Genomic DNA, 27,986 nt, shown 5'->3' with positions numbered 1-27,986 from the left:
ACTCTGTTGTCCACCAGGACTTCAAAGTCTTTTCCCACAGAGCTGTGTTCCAGCAGGTCAGTCTCTAACCTGTACTGATAAGTGGGGCTGGTCCTCACTAGATGCAGTACCCTACACTTGCTCTTGTTAAATTTCTTAAGGCTATTGACCTAGAAGCCTCATGTGGTCTGAAGGCCATCCATGGGTGTCCAGCCTGGCTCCCATTATACTGTGAGGAAGTTCTTCTGTGACTATGGGAACATTTTGTACCTTTCCCTTGCTGTAGCAGTCTCCCTGGGCTCTGTGTGTGTGTGTCTATGCAGACATGGTCAGGCTTGTGTATTTGTTGCCTGTCACACATCTGACCTCATTTCAGACTTCAGGCCTTGATGTTTGGCCTGGTGGAGTCCTAGTCCCCTTGGTAACAGCTGATTTGAGCAGATGAGCCCACCTCAAATTTAGTGCAGGGAATGTCTCTGTTTCATAGGGGATGGCAAGATCCTGGTATTCCTTATTGGTGACATCAGTGCAGCCTTTGTCTCCCTCTGAAGCAATTGTTTCACCATTCCTGAGGAAATGGTCTAGACCCTTTCCTGACCTTGTCAGTGTGTGCAGCCTTGGAAACTTCTCTGAAGTAAAAAGAAGTTGTTTACTCAGAAAACAAAAGGAGGAGTAATTTAATTTGCTGAGTCTTGTTCCACTGATGGAGCCATTAAAAGGCTTCCTCCCGTATGCAGGAGCACACCAGTCTCTGCTGGAGAAGGCTGTATCACAGGGGCTCAAAGATGTGTCAGACTGTTTGGGTTATTTTTTCCTTTCTTTCTCTTTGTTTTTTTCTTTCAACACAATCAGCTTGTGTCATGTGTGGAGATTTTCACCTTGTACATCCTTCTTTCTCCTCTTGCTATCTATTGTTCTCTTTTCCTCACCCTGTCCTACTCTTTCAGTCTCTTGCAGGTAGTTGTTAGCAGTGGCTCCTCCTTGCAGTCGTCTTATTCATTCAGATATTCACTTGGGTCATTATTTAGACCACTCTGAGGACAGAGGGGAGAGAAAAGACTGCTGGAGCAAAACCAGAAGACTAATGCATATCAAAGATTTGGTGGGGAGAGGGGGAGTGAACAACAGGGAAGGGATAAAACAAAGGGGACAAGGGCAGATAAGTGCAGTGATATTTAGAGGAAGATGGGGAACCATCTTCCTACCACTCAGTTGTCAGCAAAAATATGTACCAGCCACCTGTGAAAACCTCAGAGGAAGAAATTCTTGAAGAAAGTGGTTGAGCACAGATTAACCACTTCTGCCCTGCTCCAGAAAATACTTGGATTCTTTGCACAAAGTAAAGCAAAGTAGCCTTTAGCTGGGGGACCAGGCTATGGAATGGAATCTGGGAGATGCTTGGGCAGCCTTTGCTATATGAATGGCTGTGACTGCACCTCCTGACTGCACCTAGGAAAAGAATGATAGGAACAAAATCTGTGCTGGATGTAGTAAATGTGCAAAGGAATTGGAGCAGGGATGGCTCTGTCCTGCTCCACTCTAATCTCACTTATGGGACCTCCTCTGGGAATGGTGGCAAATTATTTCCCATGATTTCAGGGCTCTTTCAGTCCTGACTTTCTGAATGTGCTTTCTTTCCAGCCAGAGGAATTGACCAACATCTTGGAGATCAGCAATGTTGTCTTTACAAGCATGTTTTCCCTGGAGATGATTCTGAAACTTGCTGCTTTTGGTCTCTTTGATTATCTCCGCAACCCCTACAACATCTTTGACAGCATCATCGTCATCATCAGGTGACAGGGGCCTTGGGGAGGGACTGAAGTATCAAAAAGAGCACCACAGAGCTTGCACATTTTCATATGCCTTTTCAAAGAAAAAAAAGAAGATTTAGCAGCTATGCTGGGAGGACCTGAGCTGATTTACAAGGCAAACACTTGGTGACCCTAGGCAAGCTGCATAGCATTTCTTCCCCTCAGCTCTCTCTGTAGAATGGAGGCAACTGCAATTGCTTTGCAACTCCACAACAAATATTAGCTGAGAAATATTGGTAAATGCAAAAGTTAAGGATGTCACAAAGGTTTAATGAGTGATAGGGGAACTTGTCTTGCAGGAATTTAATGCTGCAGTCCTTTCCTCACTCTTGACAACGTGCAGCTCATGTTTTTAACAGAGAAATACAGCGTTCTGCACTTAAGTATAAGCCTATAGTATATGCTTCTAATTATAAATATCTGAGGGCTGGGTGTCAAGAGGGAAGGGACAAGCTCTTCTCAGTTGCACCCTGTGATAGGATAAGGGGTAATGGATCTAAGCTACAACACAAGAGGCTCCTACTCAACATGAGGAGGAACTTGTTCACTGTGAGGGTCACAGAGCATTGGAACAGGCTCCCCAGAGAGGCTGTGGAGTCTCCTTCTCTGGAGACTTTCAGGACCCATGTGTTGCTGTGCGACCTGTGCTAGATTCTGTGGTCCTGCTCTGGCAGGGGGGGTGGACTTGATGATCTCTGGAGGTCCCTTCCAACTCCTAACACCCTGTGATCCTGTGATATCTTGTTGAAACAGATTTTTCTCAGAGGTGAAAACTTGGCTTGGCATTCTTACTGCTCTCTCTCTCTTCAGTTTGTTCACTTGTCTTTCATTTTGTTCCTTGTACTCCCTGTGCCTCTCTGGGCCACAGCATCTGGGAGATTGTTGGCCAGGCAGATGGGGGCCTCTCTGTGCTGAGGACATTCCGCCTCCTGAGGGTGCTGAAGCTGGTGCGCTTCATGCCTGCGCTGCGCCGCCAGCTTGTGGTGCTGATGAAGACTATGGACAATGTAGCCACCTTCTGCATGCTCCTCATGCTCTTCATCTTTATATTCAGGTGAGCTGGCAGATAGTTGCCTCTCAGTGTTTCAGAAGAAGCACTGCATGGCTCATGGGGACAGCAGCTTCAGTGCACGCTTGCATGACTGGGTCTTGCCCGTTGCTCTAGCCTCAGGCAAGCACTGACAACCATTTATTTGTTGGTATGGGCTGAGGTTGTTGCTGCCCTGAATTGGGTTCAGCAGCTGAAGGTTTGGCCTGGGAGGGGTGGAGAAACACTGCCACCAAATGCACACCTTGACCATAATGTCCCTGGCAGGACAGGGGAAGTGTCTTGGTAATCAGGACTGGCTGTAGGAACAGTTCAGTCTGGAGGCTGGCTGGCAGAGGAGCAGCAAGAAGCAACAGACATTTTGTCAGTGCATCCTATGGATGCAGTGATAGGGGGATGAAGAAAAATGAAAGAAAACGATGGAAAGAGCAGATGTGAAGGACAGGTCAAAGGGACTACATGAGCTCTGAGGCAGTACAGATGAAAACCAAGGTGTTTGGGGAGTGCAGTGCACAGCTCCTTCTTCACAAACAGGTCTCAGTGGTCAGGCTGTGGTGTTCTACCTCTCACTCCTGTGGTGTGTATTAGATTGTCAGGAGGAAAAGAGAAAATATCTGAGATCATTGTGGTGGCAGAGGTATTTATTCTTCTTATCCCAAAAGCATCCTGGGAATGCACATCTTTGGTTGCAAGTTCAGCCTCAGGACAGACACAGGAGATACAGTTCCTGACCGGAAGAATTTTGACTCTCTGCTGTGGGCCATTGTCACTGTCTTCCAGGTGAGCTCACTCTGCTTTCTACAGGTGGGCCAGGGGAAAGAGAAAAGGATCAGAGGGTGCTTTTCCTCATTGCAGAACATTGCACTCACTCCTGACAGCAGGCTCCAGCATGTGATGTTTGGAGGAAGAGCAACTGTGTGCTGTAATCAAATGACTGTAATATCTCTCAAACAGAAACACTCCTTCCTTCCTAGGAGAAAGTTTGCCAAGGTCCCTCCTGTTGTGGAAATTCCATGTTTAATATGGAAGGTGATGATGTGATAATATGGGCATGACTGTTATGTCAATCCATGACTACCCTCATGGTTGCTCTTGTTTATTCTTGCTCAGCTAATGTTATTGGGGCAGCACCACAGCTGGACAGTAACAGTGGGCAGTGAGTGGGTGGTTATAGTGAAATTAAGAGGCCTAATGTGTATCCTTTCATTGTTCTTTTCTGAGAACCCTCTTTGTGTTCTTCCTTCATGCTTATGTGGTCTCTACTCCTGGTTGCAGATTCTAACCCAGGAGGACTGGAACGTTGTGCTCTATAATGGCATGGCCTCCACCTCACCGTGGGCATCCCTCTACTTTGTGGCTCTCATGACGTTTGGCAATTATGTGCTCTTCAATCTGCTGGTGGCCATTCTTGTGGAGGGATTCCAGGCTGAGGTGAGTTACCACTAAGGCCTCATCAGGAAGAGGAGTACAGGTGTGAAAAATGGGACCTTCAAGACACTTTGAGGGTACTGGGGTAGAGGACTCTCAGAGTATTACACTGTTGAGATTTCCCTTGTTAGATTCAGGATGGGCACCATTAAACAAAAAAACCCTGATGCTGTTAAACCTTGTAAGGGAGTCATAATTCCTATCCTGTGAAACAGACCCTACCCTACTAGAGTGAGTTCTTTGCCCTTCCAAAAGCAAGCAACCAGTATGTCAGCCATCCCACATCACATGAGACTCCTTCCAGTGATCTCATGATGCCTGGCTGCCAAGGAGGGTTTACAGTTGTTCCAGCAATGAAAGACAAGAACAAATGAGCTTTTCCCTGTGTGAATTCTCAGCTCCTAAACTCATGTGTTCCAGGGTGATGCTAACCGGTCATACTCAGATGAAGACCAGAGTTCATCAAACATGGAGGACTTAGATCAGTTCCAAGAGGTTCAGGAAGGCTCAGGTACAGTAGCTCAAGCAGCCTCATTTTCTTATCTCCCATTGCTGTTCAGTGAGAAAAACAAAAGGAAAATCTGCAGAAAAGTCACTCTCATCTCCAAGAATTTATCAGTTTTCATTTTGAACTTTATGCTGCCTTGGGGTGTTATCTGTGGTGTTATCAGTTTTCTGGGCCCCTCAGTTTAAGAAGGACATTGAGACACTTGAACGTGTCCAGAGAAGGGCAACGAGGCTGGGGAGAGGCCTCAAACACAAGCCCTATGAGGAGAGGCTGAGGGAGCTGGGATTGTTTAGCCTGGAGAAGAGGAGGCTCAGAGGAGACCTTATTGCTGTCTACAACTACCTGAAGGGTGGTTGTAGCCAGGAGGGGGTTGGTCTCTTCTCCCAGGCAACCAGCAGCAGAACAAGATGACACAGTCTCAAGCTGCACCAGGGGAAGTTTAGGCTGGAGGTGAGGAGAAAGTTCTTCACTGAGAGAGTCGTTCACCATTGGAATGTGCTGCCCAGGCAGGTGGTGGAGTCACCATCCCTGGAGATGTTCAAGAGGGGATTGGATGTGGTACTTGAAGACATGGTTTAGTCATGAGGTCTGTGGTGACAGGTTGGACTTGATGATCTTTGAGGTCTCTTCCAACCTTGGTGATTCTGTGATTCTCTGAAAGCTGAGACCTGTTGACATCCTGAGGAATATGATAGCTAAGGGGAGCAGCTCTTGAATGACCTACAGAATGGCATCTAGGAGTAAGAAGTGAGGCTGTCTCTGCTTAGCTTTGGAGTCACTAGTTTAGGAATGCTGTGTCCAAATCTGGGACCCACATTTGGATAGAGGATACCAACACATAACAAAGGGACTTGGACAAATCTGGAAGTCTTGCCCCATAGTGAGTGGCTAATGAGGCTTAGAGAGACCAGAGAAGTGACTGGATCACACACTCCCTAAGTGCTGACCATAAGCAGAGATTTCTGATGCTAGATGGATCTTTAATTGAGCAGAAAAAAAGACATAATGAGATTGTAAAGGCTGGAAGCTGAAACTAGACAAATACAGAATAAAAAAAAAAATAATTAAAAGCACCACATTTTTTTTAAGGAAAGATAATTTAATTGTTGGAACAGTCTGACTACAAGATGCTGGGAAAGGTCTCCACCCCTCAAAGTCTTCCCTTAAAGACTGCAAGTCTTTCTACAAGATGTATATATACAGGAAGAAATTCTCCCCGATGAGGATGGTGAGACACTGGCACAGGTTGCCCAGGGAGGTGGTGGAAGCCTCATCCCTGGAGGTTTTTAAGGCCAGGCTGGATGTGGCTCTGAGCAACCTGATCTAGTGTGAGGTGTCCCTGCCCATGGTAGAGAGGGTGGAACTGGATGATATTTGAGGTCACTTCCAACCCTAACAATTCTATGATTCTACTTCAGACAGGACTTGGTGGCAGGGAGCAGCAAGAGTAGCTTGCTCTACAATGGATGGTGGGCCAGGAGTAGGGGAACTTCACCTACAAAGTGTGAGCAGAGCACGGCTGCTGACACTAGCCAGAATCAGCCAATGGTTCAGTGGTTGCAGGTGAGGCAGTCAGTGGTGAGGCAGATCTGAGGTTGAGGCAAGAAGTCCAGTCAGCAAGATGAGGATTAACAAGATGCAAGGACAGGCACAAGCATGCTTGCAGTATAACCCAGACAAGGACTACAGGCACAAGTCTGAGCACAAATGCAGCTCCCTCAGCAAAGAGCAGTGGCTGCAGTATTGGCTTGTCACAGCTCTTTTAGGCAACTTGGCTGTTTTCACAACAGTCTGATCCTGGGTTATCTGTCTGCACCATATCAGAGCTCAGCTTCAATGTAGGCAGCCAAACCCCTAGGAAGGCAGATGGGAAGAGCTTAGAGAGCTTGTTGGTGCACTGATGCTGCACGCAGACATCATGCAACAGTCAGACAGAAAGGATTGTTCCAGTCCTTTTAGGCATTGAAATCTAGTCCTCTCCATCCATCTCAACAAATGTTGATGGCTGTCCACAGCACATCACATACCCCTCAAAGGCTAGACTTGGAAGAAGAGTAACATTGCCAGCATATAAAGCTGACCCCAACATGCAGATGGCTGTGGGTTTCCCCACATCTTGAGCTCTTCCTCAGTGCCTCAGCCTCTCTGCTTCAAATAAGCAAGCTGGCAGTCAGTGGCACTGGTTCAGACCTGAAGTTGTAGGTGTCTGTTCTCGGCATGCAGCAGCACACTCTCCCCACCGTGCTGCCAGGGTTCAGCTGCTTGCTCTGCCTGCTAACTTGAGTCTACCTGACCAGCACTCTGCTCCTCTGTCTGGCCCCATGGAGATCTGCATTTGGTTTTGGGAACTGAGGAGAATAATTCAAAGGCTCCCCATCTTGTATGGCTTTTGCCACAAAACCCTAAATCAGGAGGAACTGATACTGATTGCTGCTAAACAGTGAATGTTCTGTTAACTGCTGCTAACCCTCTAAATAGCTGAGACATTGAAACAGTCACTGTATAGTGAGGAACACACCTTCTTTTCTCCTTCTTCTTCTTTCTGCATCTTTCCACACAGATCCCAAGCTGTGTGCAATTCCTGTGACACCTAATGGACACTTGGACCCATCCTTGCCCTCTTCCAACCCACCAGTGGCTGCTGGGGGAGTCACAAACTCTTCACACAACTCCCTGCAGCCTGACCAGATCCGTGTTGCCGTTGGGTCCCGGAAGAGCAGTGTGATGTCCCTGGGGAGAATGACCTACGACCAGCGGTCCTTGGTGAGTCATAAGCTTCTTTTGCTTTCCAAGCACTCTGTTGTGTTTCTGCAATCATCTGGGGATTGCTGTGGAGCATTGCACTGCTGCTGTAGGCTTCTATCACAAGCAGGAAGTCAGGTCAGTTCACATTATTTACCTAAATATCCAGACTATTGAAGTCTGCTTCCAGGATATTGATCTCTGTTCCACTGAATGTGCGATTCAGCGCTTTTGTATTCTGCTAGTCAAGTGGGGAAAACACCAAGGAGACAGAACATCTCTCTTAGAGTGAAATACCTTTTGTCCCCTTGCTCTTTCCTTCCCACGGGACACACAATGATGCCCTGAGTATGTTAAGGAGATAGGAGTATCTGGGTGACACCAGAACTTCCAAGTCCCACAAGAGATGGGTTTTCTGGAAGCTTTTATAACAATGAAAAGAGAAATCTGGACTTGGATCTCCCCATAGCAGGCCCTGCTGCCCTTTAGCACTTTCCCAAGCACTAGTGACTGTCTAGCCAAAGCACGTAACATCATTTAACACATGTAACACAGCTTTGGGGGGTGCGTTGGTGCTCAAAGGGTTCATGCTCCTGCTGTTTCTAAATAGGGAGAGCTGTCAGCCATGTGCTACCTGGTAAATTGTCGATGTGGTTGGACTAGACTGTAATCAGTAAGCCTGTTTCTCTCATTTCTTCCTTTCACTAAGACTATACTCAAGGATGGCATGTCAGATTATCCATCACCTTGTACCTTGTGTTATCCTTTACCCCAGGGCAGTCTGAAAAGCTGCAAATTGATTTTTATTATTTTTTTTAGATCTTTATTCTTGCTCTGTGCTGGTGTAAGTAACATCAGGCAGCTGGCCTTTGGCTTTAATTTTTACCTTCCCCATAAGTGCTTTGCACAGAGATGGTGCTATAAAGTAATCACAGCCAACACCATTGCTAACTCACTATCAATTTATTGTCAGATGTGCAGAGATTGCTGCTAAATTCCACCATGCAACTTCCTCGGTGGATGAAAACTGGCAAGCTCCCCTGTGATGTGAAAGAGGATCTCATGGTCCCTCCTTGTGCCCAGAGTTGCTAAGCTCTCCTCTCACTCTCTTACAGTCCAGCTCCCGCAGTTCCCACTACGGTGCCTGGGGCCGCAGTGGAGCCTGGGGGAGCCGTCGCTCCAGCTGGAATAGCCTGGCCCGGGGGCACAGCCTGAAGCATAAACCTCCCTCTGCTGAGCACGAGTCCCTTCTGTCTGGGGAAGGGCACAGGGCAGCGGATGGGGAGCCAGATGGGACGGGAAGGGTGTTCCATCACCGCCGGACGCTCTCCCTGGACAACAAAGGCTCCTCTGACCTGTTAGAGCTGGCCTCGGTCCCATCCAGCCACAGAGGGACTTGTAAGCTGGGAACAGTACCTGGGACCAGTGAACATCAAGACTGCAATGGCAAAATGCCCAGCATTTCCAAGGAGATCTTCCCAAAGATGAACAACCGCAAGGAACGGGGAGAGGATGATGAAGAAATAGATTATGTGAGCACTTGGTGGAGGGAACCTAAGGTTACACTGCAGTGCTGTGGGAAACCCCAAATCATGGAATGGTAGGGGTTGGAAGGGACCTGCAGAGATCATCAAGTCCAACACCCCTGCCAAAGCAGGGGCACCTAGGGCAGTCCCAAAGTTTGTTTCCCTGCTGTGTGGATGTGAAAGCTTGCTGAAATGTTTTAAATATAACTGGGGGACCACACTAAATGCAGGTGAGACTTTTTTAGGAAGACTGCCTGCAAGGCTGTTGTGCAGGTGGATGGTAGGAGAAAAGATGTGGGGCATCAGTGTGGTCATTCAGGGGATGTCATTTCAGAGCAGTGCAGGCAGTGGTTTCTAAAGGTTATGAAAGGTCAGGCTGTGTGAGCAGCAAGAGCTTTGCATGGGAAAGATCAGCAGATCAGAGCAGGAAACACAGGCGCAAGGAACAAGGTGAGGTCTGCAGTGCCAGCCTGGGAGACTGCAATGCCCAATCTGTGTGCACATGAAAGGGTGGGAAAATTGGAGGAAGGATGAGCATAAATCTGAACAGACATGTATGCTATGTGAAATTAAGTCACTCCCAAGCCTAAGTGTCAATTGAAGGCCTTCTTGTCTTGGCTTCTCATTTAGCTGAGGTAGTGAGAAAACACTGTCTCAAGTAACCACTCTGAGAAAGCATCATGGACAACATTCTGCTCCAGAAAGGACATGAGCAGTTTAAGTTGTAATGATCTGAGAGGGAAAACAGATGCCAAGCAGTGAAAAGGCCCAGGCAAAACAGCATCTATCTATTTTTCACAGCTTTTTTGCTCTTTGAGTCTACTTCCCCATTCAGGGGCTTAAAGAAAGGCAAGCAGGCCAACCTGCAGGTAGTGTTGTTTTGGGGTCAGATGTGAAAGGAAGAGTCCTTCTCTCAGGCAAGTGGGAAGGTAACCAGTGGCATTTGCTTCTGCTGCATCCCTCCAGAGCTTGTGCTTTCGCATCCGGAAGATGATGGAAGTCTATAAGCCAGACTGGTGTGAAATACGGGAGGACTGGTCCATCTATCTCTTCTCTCCACAAAACAGGTTTGTGCAGCTTTGCCATGAGAGGGTTGGGAAGCTGGGGCAGATTCTGGTGCTATGATGGCCACACCCCTGAGCTGTGTGTTGGGTTACAAATTTAAACTCACTAGCTGGGAATGTGGATTTTCCTCTCTATGTTCTCTCTACAGCCACACAACTCTTCCTTGATTCTGGAGATGGAAGGAAGGATAAGAATCCTAAATCACTATTGTGATTTTTTCCCTCCCTTTGGAGCATCCCATTTCTTTTTTGTATAATCATAAATATTTATAGCAAAGCAAGGCAGGGAATACTAACATTAACCCAGAAGGAGGAATGTATTATTAACAGCTCCATAATACTGATATTTCCTCCCCTGATACTAGAACATTTTCATTTTCAGTCCCAGTACCAACTTATCAGCAGTCTTATCACACCTTTTAGGGTAAAGTCAGAATTCTTCTTGCCTAGAAGAATGAAAGAAAGAAAGAGGAAAAAAAAAAAAGCTAAGCTCTTCCTGCTGGAGGGGGCCTTTCCACTAGGAGAAAATGTCCATATGCCCCATGGTATTCTCACCCCTGTGCATCACCCCTTGAAAAGGGTTTCATTATAATTCATGAGGGCGAGCTTTTTTCTCTGTGTGACAGCTCTGCTCACAGGCAGTATCTTTCAGAGCAGATGTAAGTGTGGTCACCTTGCCTGCCAACTTACCTGCCTCTCCTCAGGCATGTGGCCTCTTTGCCCTGAGCCGACACAGTGTGAGTTTGGGATGAAAACTGAAATTCAGTCTCTTCTCTACAGAGCCACAGAGCCACAGTGGTTAGGATGCCACTCTGGCACTGGCGGTGGATGAAGGTTCAGCTACTTGCTCTGCCCTTGGTCTGCTCCATGCTCCCTGTGTGACTGTAGGCCACTCTGGGGTGTTGCCATGGCAAGGAACAATACTATGAGTGATAGGAATGCTGCTGCATCAGAGCTCAGTTTTGGCCAGACCTTTCCACTCTGTCCTCATAGCTCCTAACCTTGCTCTGCCTAAGCCACAGGTGTCTACTGGAACTCTCTTGCAGGTTTCGCCTCCTCTGCCAAACCATCATAGCTCACAAACTCTTTGACCATGTTGTGCTGGCCTTCATCTTCCTCAACTGCATCACCATTGCCCTGGAGAGACCACAGATTGAACACAGAAGCACGGTGAGCACCATTTCCTCCCACTTACTTTTTATCACAACCTCTGCCAGAGGTTTGTAAGTGTTCCTAGCACTGCTTGGACCTCTAGAAAAACTTCAGCATTAAACATCAGCTCCCACTCATCTATTTTAATGCCCAAGTATTAGTAATTAACACAGTTTGTTCTTCTCCTGCAGGGTCTTAAAATGGGGTAACCCACTTTATAATACAGTAATCTTAGTTCCTTCCCTCTTGGGGAACAAGAGAGTCCCCCAGGCACCTGCAGTCAAGAGATGACTGGCAAAAGGGACAGGGACTATAAACTAAGAGACAGAATTAACTTCCATTCTGTAGGAAGGGCATGTCATCATCCATGTATGCTGCTTTTGAGCTATCTTGGATATGGTTCAAGCTGACAAGTGAAATGGCTTTGTCTGCATATCTGCCTTACCCATAGCTGATCCCTGGACTCTACTGCACTTACACACAATCCAGCAGTCAGTGCCCAGCAGCCCTTCAGGAAGAAGTTCCAGGTCAGTGCAGCAAGGCAGGACTGAGCAGTACTGGCAGAACAGGGCAGAAAGCATCTTGAAACGGAATTTGTGCTCTTGCAGAGTCGTGTGGGAGCTATGGCACAGGACTGAGACAGTGTATGAGCTAAAAGTTGCTTGGCACTGACCTTTTCCAAAGGCACCTCTCTTATTTCCCCAACTTTCAGGCCCTTCACAGGAAAGGAAAAGATATCAAGTTCACCAGAGGAATTTGGCAGAGTAACAAGAAATCAAGATGTATTTAAGGCCTTTCTTTATTTTTATTTTTCAGGAGAGAATCTTTCTCACTGTGTCCAACTACATATTCACAGCAATTTTTGTAGCTGAGATGACACTGAAGGTGAGTTACTGGAGATTAACAGCTCAGAGCCTTTTCCCAGTGTCAGAAACACAACATGGTTCATGCTTGCCCAGAAATCTTCTAAAGTCTCCAGCTTTTCAGTGTGCCCATCCTTCCCTCTGCCTTGATAAAGGCAGATAGAACCATAGAACCCTGCCTGGGTATGAGTCCCCTGTTAGGCATTGAGGGGTTGTTTATCCTAGGCTTTAAATCCAAAGAAGTCTTAGTATCCAGGAGGTATGGATTTTGTGATGATGTCAAATGTCCCTTCCCTTTCTCCTGAAACAAGGATAGGAGAAATGACACCACTTTGAATAACACATTTCTTGGCTGAGATAATTAATCAATATGTGCCTAAGTACTTTGCAACAATAGGGAAATCTTGGTTTTCCCCTCTTGTGACTGGAAAAGAGTCCTAAAACTGGATGCCTGAAGTTAAACACCTAAATTTCACACCTGAATTATGGCCTTGATTTGCAGGGGGTTCAGCTTTCCTCAAGCCCAGTTATTTCTCTAGCACCTGCTAGTGTTGAGAACTGCTGAAAATCGAAGCACCCCCTTAAGCCCCAAAATACAGGGTTCAGTGCCCAATTTTATCTCCCAGCTGATCTCTGGCTCGAGTGATTTGCCCCAGGTCTGTGATGTGGCAGGAAGTGATTTCCTGCATGTTCTCCACAGAGGCCTATTGATCAGGGAATCAAAGGAAAGGTGAGGAGACACCATGGCCCTGTTATTTCTGGAGTTGTGTCACACCAATTTCCCCACAGACATTTTCTTTCATAGCTTTCCAGGTGAAAGGAAAAGATGATGAGATAACACTTCAGTGTCAAGTGGAGTTGATAACTTTTCCCCAGCCTCCCTTTTTCTCCATAGCTGCCTGTAGCAGGCAACATGTAGAGGAGCCATTTAACCCCTTCTCATCTCCCCTCTCTTGCAGGTGGTCTCTCTAGGCCTGTATTTTGGGGACCAGGCTTATCTCCGCAGCAGCTGGAACGTCTTGGATGGCTTCCTGGTCTTTGTATCTCTCATCGACATTGTGGTCTCGGTGGCCTCTGCTGGTGGTGCCAAAATCCTCGGGGTGCTGCGAGTCCTCCGGCTGCTGCGCACTTTACGTCCCCTCCGGTTAGAGCCCCGCTGAGCCCTGCTTGGCCCCCTCTTCCCACCAGCCCCTCCAGGAAGAGTCCCAGAGTCAGATCCTGCTGTGCCAAAGCCAGGCCATGAGCCACAGGGAGGTTCCCCCTAGCCATATGTCTCTGGCCCTGGAGGTACCTCATCAGGCAACCAGCCCATGGGACAGAAGAGCCTTTTTGATCTCCACTGATGAGTCACTGCACAGGCAGAGCAGGGGACTGCTGTAACTGAAAATGGCTAGCTTAAGCCAAATATGTCCTGTCCCTTTTGTTACCCTTCCCCTTCCTTCCTTTCCAGGGTCATCAGCCGAGCCCCTGGCCTGAAGCTGGTGGTGGAGACACTCATTTCTTCCCTCAAGCCCATAGGAAACATTGTGCTCATCTGCTGTGCTTTCTTCATCATCTTTGGCATCCTAGGTGTGCAGGTAGGTTGTTACTGCCCATAAAGCAGCCTCTGTGCTGCCACCCTGCCATGGACACCTATGCCCCCAGATGCTACAACAGGCAGAGGTAACCAAGCTAAGCAGGATGAACAGGCAAGCCAGGAATATCTCTGAACTTGCCCTCCTTCATGAGCTATATCCCACCATAATATTCCTGCAGCCTTTGGCAGGGCCAGCCAGGTGCTCAGTGAATTGCTGAGCTGGGTATGTGAGGTAGGAGGTAATGCTCACACCTGGCAGGAGCTGGATCACAGTTTGGGAGAGCTATGTTGTAGGGAGAGCTCAGGGCTGGTGTGGCACAGGGCTCACTGGGCATGTCCACATCACACCACAAGGGCAAGCAGGTGAACCCTGCCTCGAGTCAGCTCTGTTTCTCCACCACACTGTGAGCCCTAAATCCACCCACAACCTTTCTTTTTTTTTTTCCCTTTCTTTTTTTCTTTCTTTTTAAAATTTATTTAATCCTCTTTATTTTTGGCTGTTGCATTGCAGAGGAGCAAGGGCGTGGGCGTTACTTCCATCTCAGGCAATGTGCTATACTTAGTCTGCTCTGATGCATCTGTACAAATGCACAATCCAGTACCTTCCATATGGGGAAAGGAGCCCTGGGCAGAAGAGCCCCAGCAGTGCAGTGCAGCTTTGTGGAGAGGGAAAAAAACCCAAACAACAAAACAACAAAGTATCTGAGAATCAGGGGATGTTTTTTTCTGGTTCTTTACCCTCAGATGAGATCTTCTTTTCCCATCAGTCCTTTCGGTAACTGGGAAGCAAGGAAAGGAGACTACTTTTGAGGGCTAAAGAGAGGATGTTTTTCCTTTTGGGCCAGTGACTCTAATTCTACTCAGAAAGGTTGCCCTAAAGGCTGTCAGAGAGTAAGGACTTGGAGTCACTGCTTGCCTGGGGCAATGGAGGAGGCTGAAAGGCCAGGTGTGGGTTTATGTGGGTGGCTCTGGCTCTTCATCAGTGTTTGAGCCTGTGCTCTGTTGCATCGGTGTTCCCTACCCGTCACGCTCCACCTGACTTGCAGCCCTGCAGCCCACCCACCATCTCAAGAGCTTCTTCACTAGCCCAGGGAACGTGGAGACCCCAGTGGGGAACAGGGCTGATGGGATCACTTCCTTTCTGCAGCTCTTCAAGGGCAAGTTCTACCACTGTCTGGGGGTCGACATCAGGAACATCACCAACCGGTCTGACTGTGTGGCTGCCAACTACAAGTGGGTGCACCACAAGTACAACTTTGACAACCTGGGACAGGTGAGTCTGCCTACAGCCCCTGTCTCTGATGGGAACCCAGCACAGGGTTTGTCTTCTCCTATACATGCACAGATGCAGTGCCTGGTCCCTGGTCCAGGAAGGGCACTTATCTGGCAGAAGCTGTGTCACTAGTGGATTGGTATCAGAATGATGCTTAGAGGTTGTGGGGGAAAGAAAAGTGGTGGCAGCAGAGAGCTTGATTTCCATTTTTCCTCCTGCTGCAAAGCAGATGTTCTTCACAACCTCTCTCCTCTGGTGTGTCTGGCTGCACATAGCTTCCTGTGCCCCCTCCCTCTCCTCCACGGGGGAAGGAGCAGGTTTTGATGTGTGTAGAAACACAGGCAGGAAGAGGATTTCAGTGCTGTGTTTGTTAGAGCATAAACCCACTTTTTTTTTCATTTTCTTTTTCTCTCAGCCTGCCAGATGCACCTGCTCCACATCTGCTTTGCTTTGTGTATTGCAGGCTCTGATGTCCCTCTTTGTTCTGGCTTCCAAGGATGGCTGGGTCAATATTATGTATAATGGACTAGATGCTGTGGCTGTTGACCAGCAGGTACAAAACACTTCCTTGTGAAAGGACCTTTTCCACTTTCTTCAGGCTAGAAAGACAGAAGCATGCTTTAGTGTCCTGCTTCAGATATGCCACTCATACCAAAAGTCCCTTGCAAGGCCCTTCTGAATCCTTTGCTCACCTATTTGCAAGAGGTCAGGGTCATGCCTGGTCCATGCAGGGATGTGCATCTGTGCCACTGGTGGCTTTGTAGGTGTTTGTCAGAAGATGCAGTCAGGGCTTCCTTTCTCTCCTGAATGACAGGTTTACTCCCATCTCGGTGTCGTTTTGGAGCTGTGTGGATATGGTCCCTACTTGCCCTCAAGCCAAAGCTGGTCCTGGTGCCCAGGCCATCCATTTTACCACATACTGGTGTTGTACTTGACCTGCAGCTGGAGTTGTGCCTGAACTGCAGGTGACTCTTTGCAAGCAGGCCCTTGCACTTGATTCCCACCCACTCTGACAATTGCTGGCTGATGCTGAAAGCCAACTGACCACCAGCTGCCTTGCCTGTAGCACCAGCTCTTCCCAGCCCACTCCTGATTTCCATAATGCTTTCTCACCTTCCCAGCAGCCAGTCCCCATGGCAGGCCCCACCCTGGTAATTTCCATGCCGCCTCACATCCAGCCGTCTTTGTTCTCCCTCTCTTCCAGCCGGTAACCAACAACAACCCCTGGATGCTCCTTTACTTCATCTCCTTCCTTCTCATCGTCAGCTTCTTTGTGCTCAACATGTTTGTGGGGGTCGTGGTGGAGAACTTCCACAAGTGCCGTCAGCACCAGGAGGCTGAGGAGGCACGCCGGCGGGAGGAGAAGCGCCTACGCCGCCTGGAGAAGAAGAGAAGGAGTAAGGCACAGCCTAAGTGTTTGGTTGGTTCATAGGCTAAGGTTTTCTGGAATTAAAAACAAAACAAAACAAAAAGCCCCAAGAACCCAAAACTTCTCCCCTTCTTTTTCTTTCCTGATGGACCAGCCTCTGAAATGCATCACTTGTGGCTGCGCTCTCAGCCTTCCTCCCTGTGCCACTGCCATGTTGCTGTGCACCTCACTGAGGCAGTCTGGGGAAGAGGGGTGGCTGATGAGCTCTGCTGTGGCTCAGGGAGCCACTGGGATTTTGGCACCCTGCCCCTTGGGAGAAAATATGTACCAAAGATACCCCTGTACATGTTCTAGTTGTGGCAGGACAAGCACGTGCTGGTACACCTCTTGGGCTTGGGTCAGTCCTACTTGGGCTTCCTGTTACCAGCTGGTGTTTGTGGGAAGACCTGGACAGACCATCCTTTGTGTTTAAATCCAAATTTAAAGAAGAAGGTGGGGGGGTGTGGGAGGGTGTGTGTGAGGGGTGTTTGGGCGGATGGAGAAAGACCTCTGTGTTTTGTTCCTGGCTTTCAGCGTCACTCCTTGGGTGAGTGAGCTCTCTTCCTCGTGTTTCCATCCTGTTCTCTATTACCTTTAGACAAAAACTCCAAAAGCATACTTGCCCCTGGTTACCATCCCATCATCCCTACTACCCCAGACTGATGGTTTTCTTCCATTCACAGCCTGTGGGCACGTTTTCCTTTCCTCTGCTCCAGTTTTTATCCCTCTCTCCTGTGACACCCCAGGGCCTCTCCTAGAACCATCTGCTCCCTTATTATAATTTGTGATCTTAATTTGTTGAGGCATGAAATGCTGATTTAGCACCATTCCCACAAACATAGACTAACAGATTTTCTTCCTAGCATTTCTTCCCTTGTCTTTTTTTTCTATATTTCCACCCTCCCCACACACATTCTACTTTCTTCTTGTTTGTCATCTTCTTTTGGTTGTGGTTTTTTTTAACCTTCCCTATTCTCCCTACGTTTTACTTATCCTTTCTATTTTTTCTCCCATCTTCATTCCTTTATCTTTCAACACTTATCACCACTCTTGTGCCTGCTCCTTCCTCAGCGTTTCTTACCCATTTCTCTCTTTCTTCCAATCTCTTCCTAACTGCCCATCTCCCTCTTTCCACTGAAGAGGCGCAGCGGTTGCCGTACTATGCTACCTACTGCCCCATTCGCCTCCTTATTCATTCGGTCTGCACCAGCCACTATCTGGACATCTTCATCACTTTCATCATCTGCCTCAACGTGGTCACTATGTCCTTGGAGCACTACAACCAACCTGTGGTGAGTGAGATCATGGAGATAAGCCCTGCTTCTAGTCGTTATGTTACTTCGCTCCAGCTTTCTGATGTCTGCTGCCCACCAGCATAGGTAGGACACTGGAGTGGCTCTAAAAAATACCATGAAAGTGTTGCAAGATTTAATGTAATAGGCAAAGTTATGGAAAGTGCTTTACATATCCAGAAGGGTAGTCTCTAAAAAAATATCATGAAAGTGTTGCAAGATTTAATGTAATAGGCAAAGTTATGGAAAGAGTTTTATATATATCCAGAAAGGTGAGGTGGAGTGGAGTGGAATGGAATGGAATGGAGTGGAATGGAATGGAATGGAATGGAATGGAATGGAATGGAATGGAATGGAATGGAATGAACCAGGTTGGAAGAGACCTTTGAGATCATCAAGTCCCACATAACATCCAACACTACACAATCAACGAAACCACAGCACCAAGTACCCCATCCAGTCTCTTCCTAAACACCTCCAGTGATGGTGACTCCACCACCTCCCTGGGCAGCCCATTCCAATGGCCAGTCACTCTTTCTATGAAGAACTTCTTCCTAACGTCTAGCCTAAATCCCCCCAGCGCAGCTTGAGGCTGTCCTCTTGTTCTGCCCTGCTCAGACACTGGTTATCCTTTAAAATCAACAGAGAGAATGCAACTAAGCAAGAGTCAGGCCCCTAGAGAGCGTTGTGTAATTAAATGTCTATGCTTTACATTATTAAGTGTATATCTGGGTCACCCAAATTTTGCTGCCTGTATCTACAGATACTAACAGTAGGAGTGGTGGGAGCAGCAGCGTCCTGGGAGCTTCAGGCTTTGTATCAGATTTCTAAATGCCAGCCCAATTCCCCTGACATATGGCCTGAGCTGAAAGGACTGGAGTGGCTGGTTCTGTGTCACTGGGTGTAGTGTTTTTACTGAGCCACCTTTTTTCCATAAGATAAGCTGCAGGACCAAAATGCTGAGCAGAGCCTCTCTCAGCTGCAGAGGGCAAAGGGCTTCACAGGCCATATTAGTTTTATACATTGATTGGGGAAAACCATGTAGCTCTCAGTGTTCCTGGCAAAGCTCTAGATGCCTTTGATGGAAAAATGCATGCTGCACATATCAAATTGTCTTTCTGCCTTCATATGTAGCATTCATCGTGACATCTGCTTGGTGGCATTTAAGTCTTCTCTTCAGGAGACCTTTGGTTTAGGTGATAGCTCTGATGCCTAAGCAGATGCTGTCCAAGGTAGCTCAGGCTTTGATCAGGAGCTGAATCTGTCTGTCCTCATTCAAATCCACAGCCAGGCTCCTCTGTTTCTTGCCCCATCTTGCCCCACTGCCCATCTCTGATCTTGCCCTTGATGGTGCCCAGTTTTACTCTGCACAGATTCTTGACCTTTATCTGTCATCTTCCTCGTGTAAGGCCTTTGTTCCTAAACAAGTCACTCTTTTTTCTTGCTCCTCAGCTCCTTTCCCTGGAACGCAGGTCCAACTGTGCCAGCCTGATGTCAGGCTCTGCTAAAGAATCTTTTAAAAGCACTTTGAACTCTTCCAGCATAAAGTACCCCTAAATCCTACTCACTGCCCACACTGGTCCTTGGTGGTAGGGAAGGGGCAGCACATAAAAGAACCAGAAGCCCAACAGCTAATTGCTATGATACATGCCTGCTCCTCACCAAGGCACAGAGGGGTTTCCTCCTGTCGGGTGAGACATACATCCACAACTGGAGTAATCTTTGTACCTCACTCCTGCTGGATAGCTAGGCCAGTGCCATTAACATGGTAGCACTAAGGTGGTATGGGCTACTGGCTGAAGAGGAGGCTGGTGGTACTTGGTGGATTCTTCTTGCAATAACCTCCTCCTCCCCATAACGCTGAGTAGTACAGAAGAAAAAGCAGTAACTGATCCTGAGAACCGCATGGGGCAGAGGGGTCAGCTGGTGCTTCCCCTTAGTAGGCAGCCTCCACATTCAAGTAGGTAGGAGCATGGGGCAGCTTCCCTCACCTTCATGTGAATTCCTGGCACTCAAGAGAGTCTCCTAACAGGTTATGTGCTTTTTGATGTTGCTTCTGCCTCAATTCTGTAACCTCTCTTTCTGCTGGCAGTCCCTGGAGACCGCCCTCAAGTACTGCAACTACCTGTTCACCACTGTCTTTGTGTTGGAGGCAGTCCTCAAGCTAGTGGCGTTTGGCCTGCGGCGATTCTTCAAAGACAGGTGAGCAGAGGGTTATTATCAACAGTAGCTGTGGGACAACTGGGGTTGGGCTGGAGGTTTTGAGCATAGAATCCTATCTTGAGTGTGAGGTGGTAGCAGAGTGCCAGGACTGCCTCCCAGTTCTGCACAGCATGGACCTAGCCTCAGCCTGCATAAACTGCAATACCTAAGCAATAGTTGTCCAAAAATTAGCCCTTGGTTGGCATTTGCTGGTTAGGTTAGAAAGCAAATGAGGTGGGGTTAGAGAAAGCTGTTGTTTCCCTGCCCTTGAGGCAAATGGGGAGCATGCTGAAGCAGAACTTTTATAAGGAAGCTGACTTGAAGTAGTAAGGCTGTAAAAAGCTGAGCCCATTAGTCAAAGCATAGCACCATAGTAACACAGCTCCATGCTTTCAGATCAGCCTGGCTTGCCTCTGGCTGCTCAGGGTGTGTGCAGTGAATCCCTGTTTGTCTGCAAATGTCCATATAGACTGACTCAGACTGGGGCCTTGAACTCATACATAGAGAAATACTTAGGTTGAAGTGGAGGCAATTGACTTTCTTTTACAGAGAAATGGAAAAACTCCTTCATCTTTTATTCTCTTCAATTTATCTTCTTAAGGTGGAACCAGCTAGATCTGGCCATTGTGCTCCTCTCTGTCATGGGCATCACGCTGGAAGAGATTGAAATCAATGCTGCTCTCCCAATTAACCCCACCATCATCCGGATCATGAGGGTGCTGCGTATTGCCCGGGGTGAGAGAGACGTTGGCTGGAGGCAGGGGGTGTTAGGTGGACATGGAGTGGGACTCATTGATCTGTGGCTGTACAGTCACCAGCTCTGCTTGTACCTAGCCCTGGGAGAGTAGCAGGGGATGTGATGAAGGAAAGCCTAGAGTCTAAGGCTTTCTGGCTTCCTTTAGCCAAGCAGTGAGATGCAGTGGTTTTAATGGGAGATGAAGGGCCAGGACAATCTGCTAATCAAGTGAGACCTGAGCTTTCCCTATTACTCTCTTATGGGGAAAGTCTGATAGTGGTGTTCAGAGAAGGGGCCACCACGCAGATCGATGTTTGTACAGGGAGGGGATTAAATCTTCCTAGTGGTGACCAGATGTACTAAGCTGCCTTACCATGGAGGTTGGAGGAATAGAAAGTGATGGAATGAAAAATCAGAGCAGAGGGAGAATTGTGATGCACATTGCTAGGAGAAGGAGAGTTCTTGGCCAGACTGTTGAAGTGAAGCAGAAGAAGGGGGTGGAAACAGAGTATTTAGGAGATGGTCTGGAGGAGTAAGAACCACTGAGGTTGTACAATCAAAAGGGAAAAGGGAGGACAGGTCTGAGAGGAACAATCCAGTTTTTCTAGGTCAAGGGGAGACAGGACATCTAATATTGTATCTCTGCCAGTCATAACTGACAGAATGGATGGACCTTCTGAGCTTAGTGTGAGTGACACTTCTCTTGTGCTTGTTGTGGCAGTCCTGAAGCTACTGAAGATGGCCACAGGAATGCGAGCACTGCTGGATACAGTTGTTCAAGCCCTGCCACAGGTAAAACAGACAAGCTTCTCCTTTTCTGCACCCCTTTTCCAAAGGGCTGATTCTCATGGAGTCTCAGAGGTGGTGTCTACTGTGTTGTGCAGGCAACTGCCTGAAGGTGATGTCCATGTTCTCATGTCATTCATGGGGCTATAGCTGTTCTCAGACAAGTCTTGTCCAGGTTAGCATGTCAATCACAAGGGTTCTTCAGTGGATGACTTAAATAAAGCCTGATTCCTGGATAAGGGCATATTTTCCCCATCATGTCTATCTAGTGTCTAACTGCTTGTGGCTAGTGCTCAGCTCCTCTCTCCCCACTCCATAGAAAGGAAGAGTGATGACTGGCAACCGTTTCATGAAGAAAGGAGATCTTAGCATCTCTGCCCCTCTTACCCTTCCCTGCATGTGCCCTCTTTCCCCTCATCTCCTTTTCTCAAACTCATATCATATCACATCACTCCTTATCTTAGCCACTGCCTCCCCCTTCCTACTTTCTCTTCTTTTCTCCTCCTGGATCATTTTGTGTCTCGGAGCCTCTCCTGCAGGAGAAGCAGCAACGCTCTCTGTTGTGGCTCACGCAGCCGGCAGTTAAGTGTCTACTGCAAGACAGCCAGACAGAAGGATTTCATGAGCTGTGAGCGGCAGCTGTTCCCAAGTGAGATGCTGACACAGTGCTTTACACAGGCTTCGAGCCCACTGTGAGGAGCCTCTGTGATGGATGAGCAGTCATGGAGACTTGTCCCCTTCCTTTTAGATCTTTGAGAGAGAATTGTTAAGCACGGAGTAATGGCACCAAGTGACTCTACTGATCATACATCAGATCATTCTGCTGGCAGGCCCTGAGCAGGCAGCTCTGGTGCATGATATCAAAATGCATGGGCATTTATCAGTTGATTTATCAGCTAACAGTCTTGGTGACTGATGCAGAGCTGAGAATCAATCTGAAAATGGCATGAGTAGTTACCCAAGGAGCTTACTTCTGATATTGGTGACAATAAATGTCAATCTGCATTAGAGGAACATTAGGACACAAAAGCAAGGGGGGAACACTGTGAATTTTTATGAGTCCTGAGCTCTGTATGATCATCCATGCTGCTTATTAAACAATAATAATTTCTGGTTTCATCTAATAATTATTATTACATCATTAAAATGTAGGATATAAAATAATATCATCATCCAAGATAGCTGGGGCCTGAGATACACTGAACTAGAGATGGACCTGAGATTAAGGGTATTCTTATAGCAGGCAGCCTTGGGCCAGTAACATTTATTAGTTTTGGCTCTGCTGACCAAGGTTAGCTCAGTGCAGCTTTTTTCCACCTTGCTCTTTTCCATTCCAGGAGCCACAACTGCAGGCAAGAATCTGTAGTGGAGCAGATCTTCAGATGCAGCATCTGCATGTGTGTGGCATATTTATTCTGAAATCCTGATAAATGCATTCAGATATTAAGAGGTGGCTGAAGTAGTATCTAAAAGCCTTTGCTCAGAGGACTCTGCAGTATATTTGGACTTATATGGTGAGACTCAGCTTTTACCCCCAAAATACAGAGAATAAATAAGAGAAAAGGAAGTGTTGGTATCCTTGGCATGCCAAAGGAGAAACAGTCATCAGGCAGTGGTGTTTTGCTCAGGATGGCAAAAAGCACAGGTGGGACCTCAGTTCAAGCCTCTGCTGTGGTTCCTAGCCACAAACCACAAGTATTTTCTTCCATACTTCATAAATTCTGCCTTTTCTGTCTCCCACTCACCTACAGCTCCTTTGTTAACAAAGATGGTAGGTCAGGTCTTTTTGGATGTTCATTAATACCTGCCACAAACCCCTCACAGGCAGATGTCTAAAGGTCTAGTCTCTACGTATTCCCTGGAGGTTAATAAAAAGCAGTGCTTAAATCTTCCAGCATCAAAGCCTGTGATCAATCCATTTCCCATTGACTTCATTCTGTAACAGGTTGGCTTAGTTTAATAAAGTCACATAACAGAAAATTAAAAAATTACTCTGTGGTTAAAGTTGTGCACTTAAAGCAGGGCCAAAGTCCCCCAGCTTCACTGTTAGAAGATTGAATTTAGTCTCCATATTTCACACATTGAGTCTTCAGGGGACAGTTGAATTATCTGAAATATTGGTCTTAAAGATTTATTGGCTTTGCTGAAAGAAGCAGTTTAAAATAAGCTCTCCTTTCCCTTGCACTTTCTCTTTATGTGCCCAGAGTACAATCATCAGGGATTTTGGCTTGCTAATGGCATAGAAGGCATCTCCAGTTGTCCTGTTTCAATTTCTCTTTCTGTATTTGTTATACTGCAACAATTCTTAATAGTGGATAGATATTTAATTTTGAGGAGCCCTTTGGAAATGTAGCCCTTAGCTAAGTTTTCTTAACTTCTTAATGGCCTGTAGACAGACCCTAAAGTGCATGTTCACAGCATTTACTAGGGTGTCCAATTTAGTCATCAGAAATTATTTTTTCCCCTGAGTGTGCAGGGAGCTAGGATCTGGCAGCCATGGGGAGTGGGTGGGCCGAATCATTTATTTCTCTCCTGAATTTGGATTACACAGCAGTTGCCATGACTAAATTAGACTCCTGAAGTGGATGGTACTAACAAAGGCCCAGTGACAACACGCATTCAGATCAGACACTGCTCAGTTTTCCAAAAGCACCCATATACCAGCGAGGTCCTGCATTTTCCCTGCCTTTTATTGCTCCACCAACAATGTGCTAACCATTACTGGCATTCTCTGTTACTGTTCAGCCTGCTCCTGCTCCTCACATACAACCTGGCAGGAGATTCCGAGGCAAGCATTGATTTGAGAGCGCTGGTGGCACTGCTGCCTTTGTGCACTACGAAGCAGCAGTGCTTGTATTGGGGGGTTTCCAAACAGCAGCTACTGAAGGCCCAGAAATCAGGTTTTTTGCCTATTATTCAGGAGATGCAAAGAAAATGATGCTTTCTCTCTTGACTTGTTCATAGCCTTCTCTTCTCTTCTCTCCTCTTCATCTCCCCACATTTCACAAGTACCTCTTTACCCTTCCTACTTGCCACCTGCCTACTCCTTCCACAAAGCCTGCAGTAACCTTCACATGTAGCTGGTGCTTTGCCTCACCATGCTCTGCCTGGGTCAGGACAGAAGCTTGTGTGCTGGTGTCCCAGTCTCTATGGAGCACTGCTGCTGTGCTCTTCACATGGGCATAACTTTGAGCAACTTAGGCAGTTTTGTGGGGCTTGCAGCAGCGCAGGGCATGTCTGTGTCTGTAACCCATAGCTTATCCTTCACTCAGCCAAACCGCCTTCAACTTCTGTGCCCCTGCTCCAATGTGCTTGTCTTCATCTGGCCCAGAAACTGTACACTTTAGCCAGCCCTGGCCAGAGCTTGTGTTGGAGTGGAGGTATCTGGGGAAAAAAGCATCCTTCAAGTCCAGTTACAACAGGGGGTTTCTCAATTGTTTGGTTGCATTTGTACATTGGGTATTCTCTGCTGTTCTCTTCAGGCTTTGAAAGACAGAAAGACTTGCCTGTAGAGATGAAACAGGCTTTGGGGTAGGCTGACCACACCATTTGCTTTCAGGTGGGAAACCTTGGACTCCTTTTCATGCTCCTGTTTTTCATCTATGCTGCTCTTGGAGTGGAGCTCTTTGGAAAATTGGGTAAGTCTCAAACCAACCATGCTGCTGCTGGGAAGGTGAGGTTTCTCAGAATCAGTAATCACTCAATAAAGGGACTGAATTACTTGGTGGTGTTTATTCTCCTATATTCCTCCTTTAAGAGGAATTTCCCTTGAAACAGTTATTACCCTAAAAGCAGTGTCTGCTTTCTCTGTCACTCTTAAACTTTTGCTTTTTCTGGACTGCTTATATTGATACTGCCTTCAAGATTACAAGAAAAACTCAGGGAATGATAATTCATATCCCTTGCCATGGAATATCGACAAAGCACAATGGCATGTTGGGAGGATATTGTGAGCTGCCCAATATCCTGGGAGTGGGCCACCAGGGACTTTTCAGTGTTGCCAGGCAACAACCAACTCTTGGGCAGGGCGCTGATGCCATTACCTGAGGTGTCCAGACTGTAAGAAGCCTGAAGGCCCCCTCTCCAGTTCCTCCTGTTGATCTGACTGTCTGCAGTACATCCTCCACTGATAGCCACAATCCCCTTCCTTTCAGTTTGCAATGATGAGAATCCCTGTGAGGGCATGAGCCGCCATGCCACCTTTGAGAACTTCGGGATGGCCTTCCTCACACTATTCCAGGTGTCCACAGGTGACAACTGGAATGGAATCATGAAGGTAACTGAGCCTCAGTGTTGTGGATGTCCTTATTTGGGGGAAGAATAAATTCTGATATGTGCTCTGCTCAGCAGTGCTTTGACTAGAAAAGGGAATGAGTGCAGGAGTGGGGATGCTAGATAAGGTCCTTGATTGAGCCAGACCTTCCCCCCCACCATGGTGACTCAGACCTTGGGCTTATCTACAGACATCTGGCTGAGAAAAGTGCAAATTGCCCTTGGGAGAATCAATAAGACTATCCAGACTAAGAGGAAATATCTATTGTTGCAAGGCCTGTTACTAAAGCTGAATGCAGGTGCATTGGATGGGGCACCCATTTGCATGGCTCCCAGGGCAATCTGAAATAACCCTTCCTTAAAGCATATGGAGAGGGGGAATTTCTTTGAACACGTGGTGCTTCTGAGCCTGGATGGCACAGGGCAGTACCGGACTGCCTTTTTTTTGCTCTTGCTCACATGTGCAGTGGCAGCAATGTGATGATCTGGAAGTCAGTTTATATAAATATATATATGTGCCTTTGGGCATATTTATACTGAAGTATGATGGGACACTGTCCCATATTCCTTGGGGATGTCATGATCCCAGAAGGGGTGGGGACAACAGAAATGTTTGCCTTGCTCTTTCCATTGGCATCAGTGGGTTTTGACAGAAAGAGCAGCCAAGCTTGTATTCTTACTTTAGTCCTTCCTTCCTTCCATCGTTTCCTCTCAAACCCAACTTCCCCTCAAGGATACCTTGCGTGACTGCAGCCACGATGACCGGAGCTGCCTCAGCAACCTGCAGTTCATCTCCCCACTGTACTTTGTTAGCTTTGTGCTCACAGCCCAGTTTGTCCTCATCAATGTGGTGGTAGCTGTGCTCATGAAACACCTCGACGACAGCAACAAGGAGGCCCAGGAGGATGCAGAGATGGATGCTGAGATTGAGCTGGAAATTGCACATGGGTTCTGCTCCCGCAAGTCGCGCAAGGAGCAGGGAAAAGGAACGGGAACAGGAGGTGGTGGTGGGAGAACAGATCCTGAAGGACGGCTGTGCATGAGATGTTACTCTCCAGCACAGGTGAGTGTGCTTTTGAGCTTACCAACCAGAGTGCAGTAAGTAGCTGCGGGGAGAAGATGGGCAGCCTAGATGACAGAAGGCTTAGCAGTAACAGATAGACTTTTCCATCTCAGAGCATGAGGTTTGCTTCCAGCAGTAGACTTTTGAGTTGGTGGAATCATGTGGGGACAAGGCTGTGATAGCAGTGGGACCTATTCATTGTCATCGTGGTGAACATGAGGGCCAGCAGAGAAGGGGTGGAACAGATCAAATAAAGGTGTGACAGGAGGACATTTCAGAGGAGAGTTCAGGAGAAGAGAGTGGGAACTGACAGATCAGGAGCGAGGCACTCCAGCTGAGCTGGAAGGAAGGTGTGAGCAGTGCCGTGGTGCACTGACAATAAGTGAAGACAGTCCCTCCTTTTTGTTTGTTTCCTTTGTTTCTTTTTTTTCCCTTCCCATTGAAATCTGGCACCGTTACACACCCCAAGGAGCAGATGCTCCCAGAGCAATCCTGTGCAAGTACCTGCAGGACAAGATGCTGCTCCAGATGAGTCAGGGTGGAGAACCCAGCCCCAAATTCACGTGAAACCTTGAAGCAAAAAGCTCGGCATTCTTAAAATGATCTCTCCCATCCTCCCCCCTTTCTTGTCCCCTAGGAGAACTTATGGCTGGACAGTGTCTCTTTAATTATTAAGGACTCCTTCGACGGGGAGTTAATGATCATCGATAACCTATCGGGCTCCGTCTTCCATCATTACTCCTCGCCGGCCATGTGCGAGAAGTGTAACCATGACAAGCAAGAGGTAACCTGCGTACGAGGATGTGTGAGAGGACTCTCCCCCCAAGACCTGCACCCCCACACTCACGTGCCCGCAGGTCATCCGATGCGTGCTCCTGGCTGGAGATTGTGTAGACAGAGAGCTTGTTGACCTGTCGTTGCCATGAATTGCTGATGCTGCCTCTAGTACAGGCCTGCCCTCGTTAGCCACGGAGAGATATTTGAGGTGGTGGAAATGGTGAGAGGCGCAAGGACACAGGTCAGGAGGTACTGAATGAGCTGTAGAGAAATGACTACAAAGGCATCCTGGCAGCTCTTGTGTTCAATTCTGCAAGAAAAGCAGAGATTTGAGCTCATGTTGTACAGAGGACTCGAAGAATCTTATCCCGGTGTCAGCACTCAGGGGCAAATTGGCTAGAGATTTAAGCATAGGTTTTGTCTTAATATCAAACATGCTTGCTTAATCCCTGTTGAGGTTGATGAATTAAGCACACACTT

General features: G+C 47.5%; 1 protein-coding gene across 1 annotated transcript in view; it reads left to right on the top strand.

Annotated features, from left to right (window-relative positions):
- The window catches only part of CACNA1I (calcium voltage-gated channel subunit alpha1 I), a 187,210-nt gene that overhangs the window by 149,080 nt on the left and 10,144 nt on the right, over nt 1-27,986 (top strand). The window contains exons 11-33 of the mRNA XM_009902560.2: nt 1,621-1,772; nt 2,659-2,844; nt 3,501-3,618; nt 4,114-4,269; nt 4,687-4,777; nt 7,335-7,537; nt 8,632-9,048; nt 10,009-10,109; nt 11,153-11,276; nt 12,075-12,143; nt 13,081-13,265; nt 13,572-13,698; nt 14,845-14,970; nt 15,434-15,523; nt 16,175-16,367; nt 17,519-17,670; nt 19,763-19,872; nt 20,474-20,607; nt 21,330-21,400; nt 24,954-25,032; nt 25,549-25,670; nt 26,400-26,729; nt 27,367-27,513. Of these exons, the coding sequence (XP_009900862.2) occupies nt 1,621-1,772; nt 2,659-2,844; nt 3,501-3,618; nt 4,114-4,269; nt 4,687-4,777; nt 7,335-7,537; nt 8,632-9,048; nt 10,009-10,109; nt 11,153-11,276; nt 12,075-12,143; nt 13,081-13,265; nt 13,572-13,698; nt 14,845-14,970; nt 15,434-15,523; nt 16,175-16,367; nt 17,519-17,670; nt 19,763-19,872; nt 20,474-20,607; nt 21,330-21,400; nt 24,954-25,032; nt 25,549-25,670; nt 26,400-26,729; nt 27,367-27,513 (3,483 nt within the window). The remainder of the gene's footprint in view (nt 1-1,620; nt 1,773-2,658; nt 2,845-3,500; nt 3,619-4,113; nt 4,270-4,686; nt 4,778-7,334; nt 7,538-8,631; nt 9,049-10,008; nt 10,110-11,152; nt 11,277-12,074; nt 12,144-13,080; nt 13,266-13,571; nt 13,699-14,844; nt 14,971-15,433; nt 15,524-16,174; nt 16,368-17,518; nt 17,671-19,762; nt 19,873-20,473; nt 20,608-21,329; nt 21,401-24,953; nt 25,033-25,548; nt 25,671-26,399; nt 26,730-27,366; nt 27,514-27,986) is intronic.

This window comes from Dryobates pubescens, chromosome 15 (genome assembly GCF_014839835.1).
Source record: "Dryobates pubescens isolate bDryPub1 chromosome 15, bDryPub1.pri, whole genome shotgun sequence".
In the NCBI taxonomy this organism is placed as follows: Eukaryota; Metazoa; Chordata; class Aves; order Piciformes; family Picidae; genus Dryobates; species Dryobates pubescens.
The sequence above is the reverse complement of the archived record's forward strand: the minus strand, read 5'-3'. Positions and strand labels throughout refer to the sequence as shown.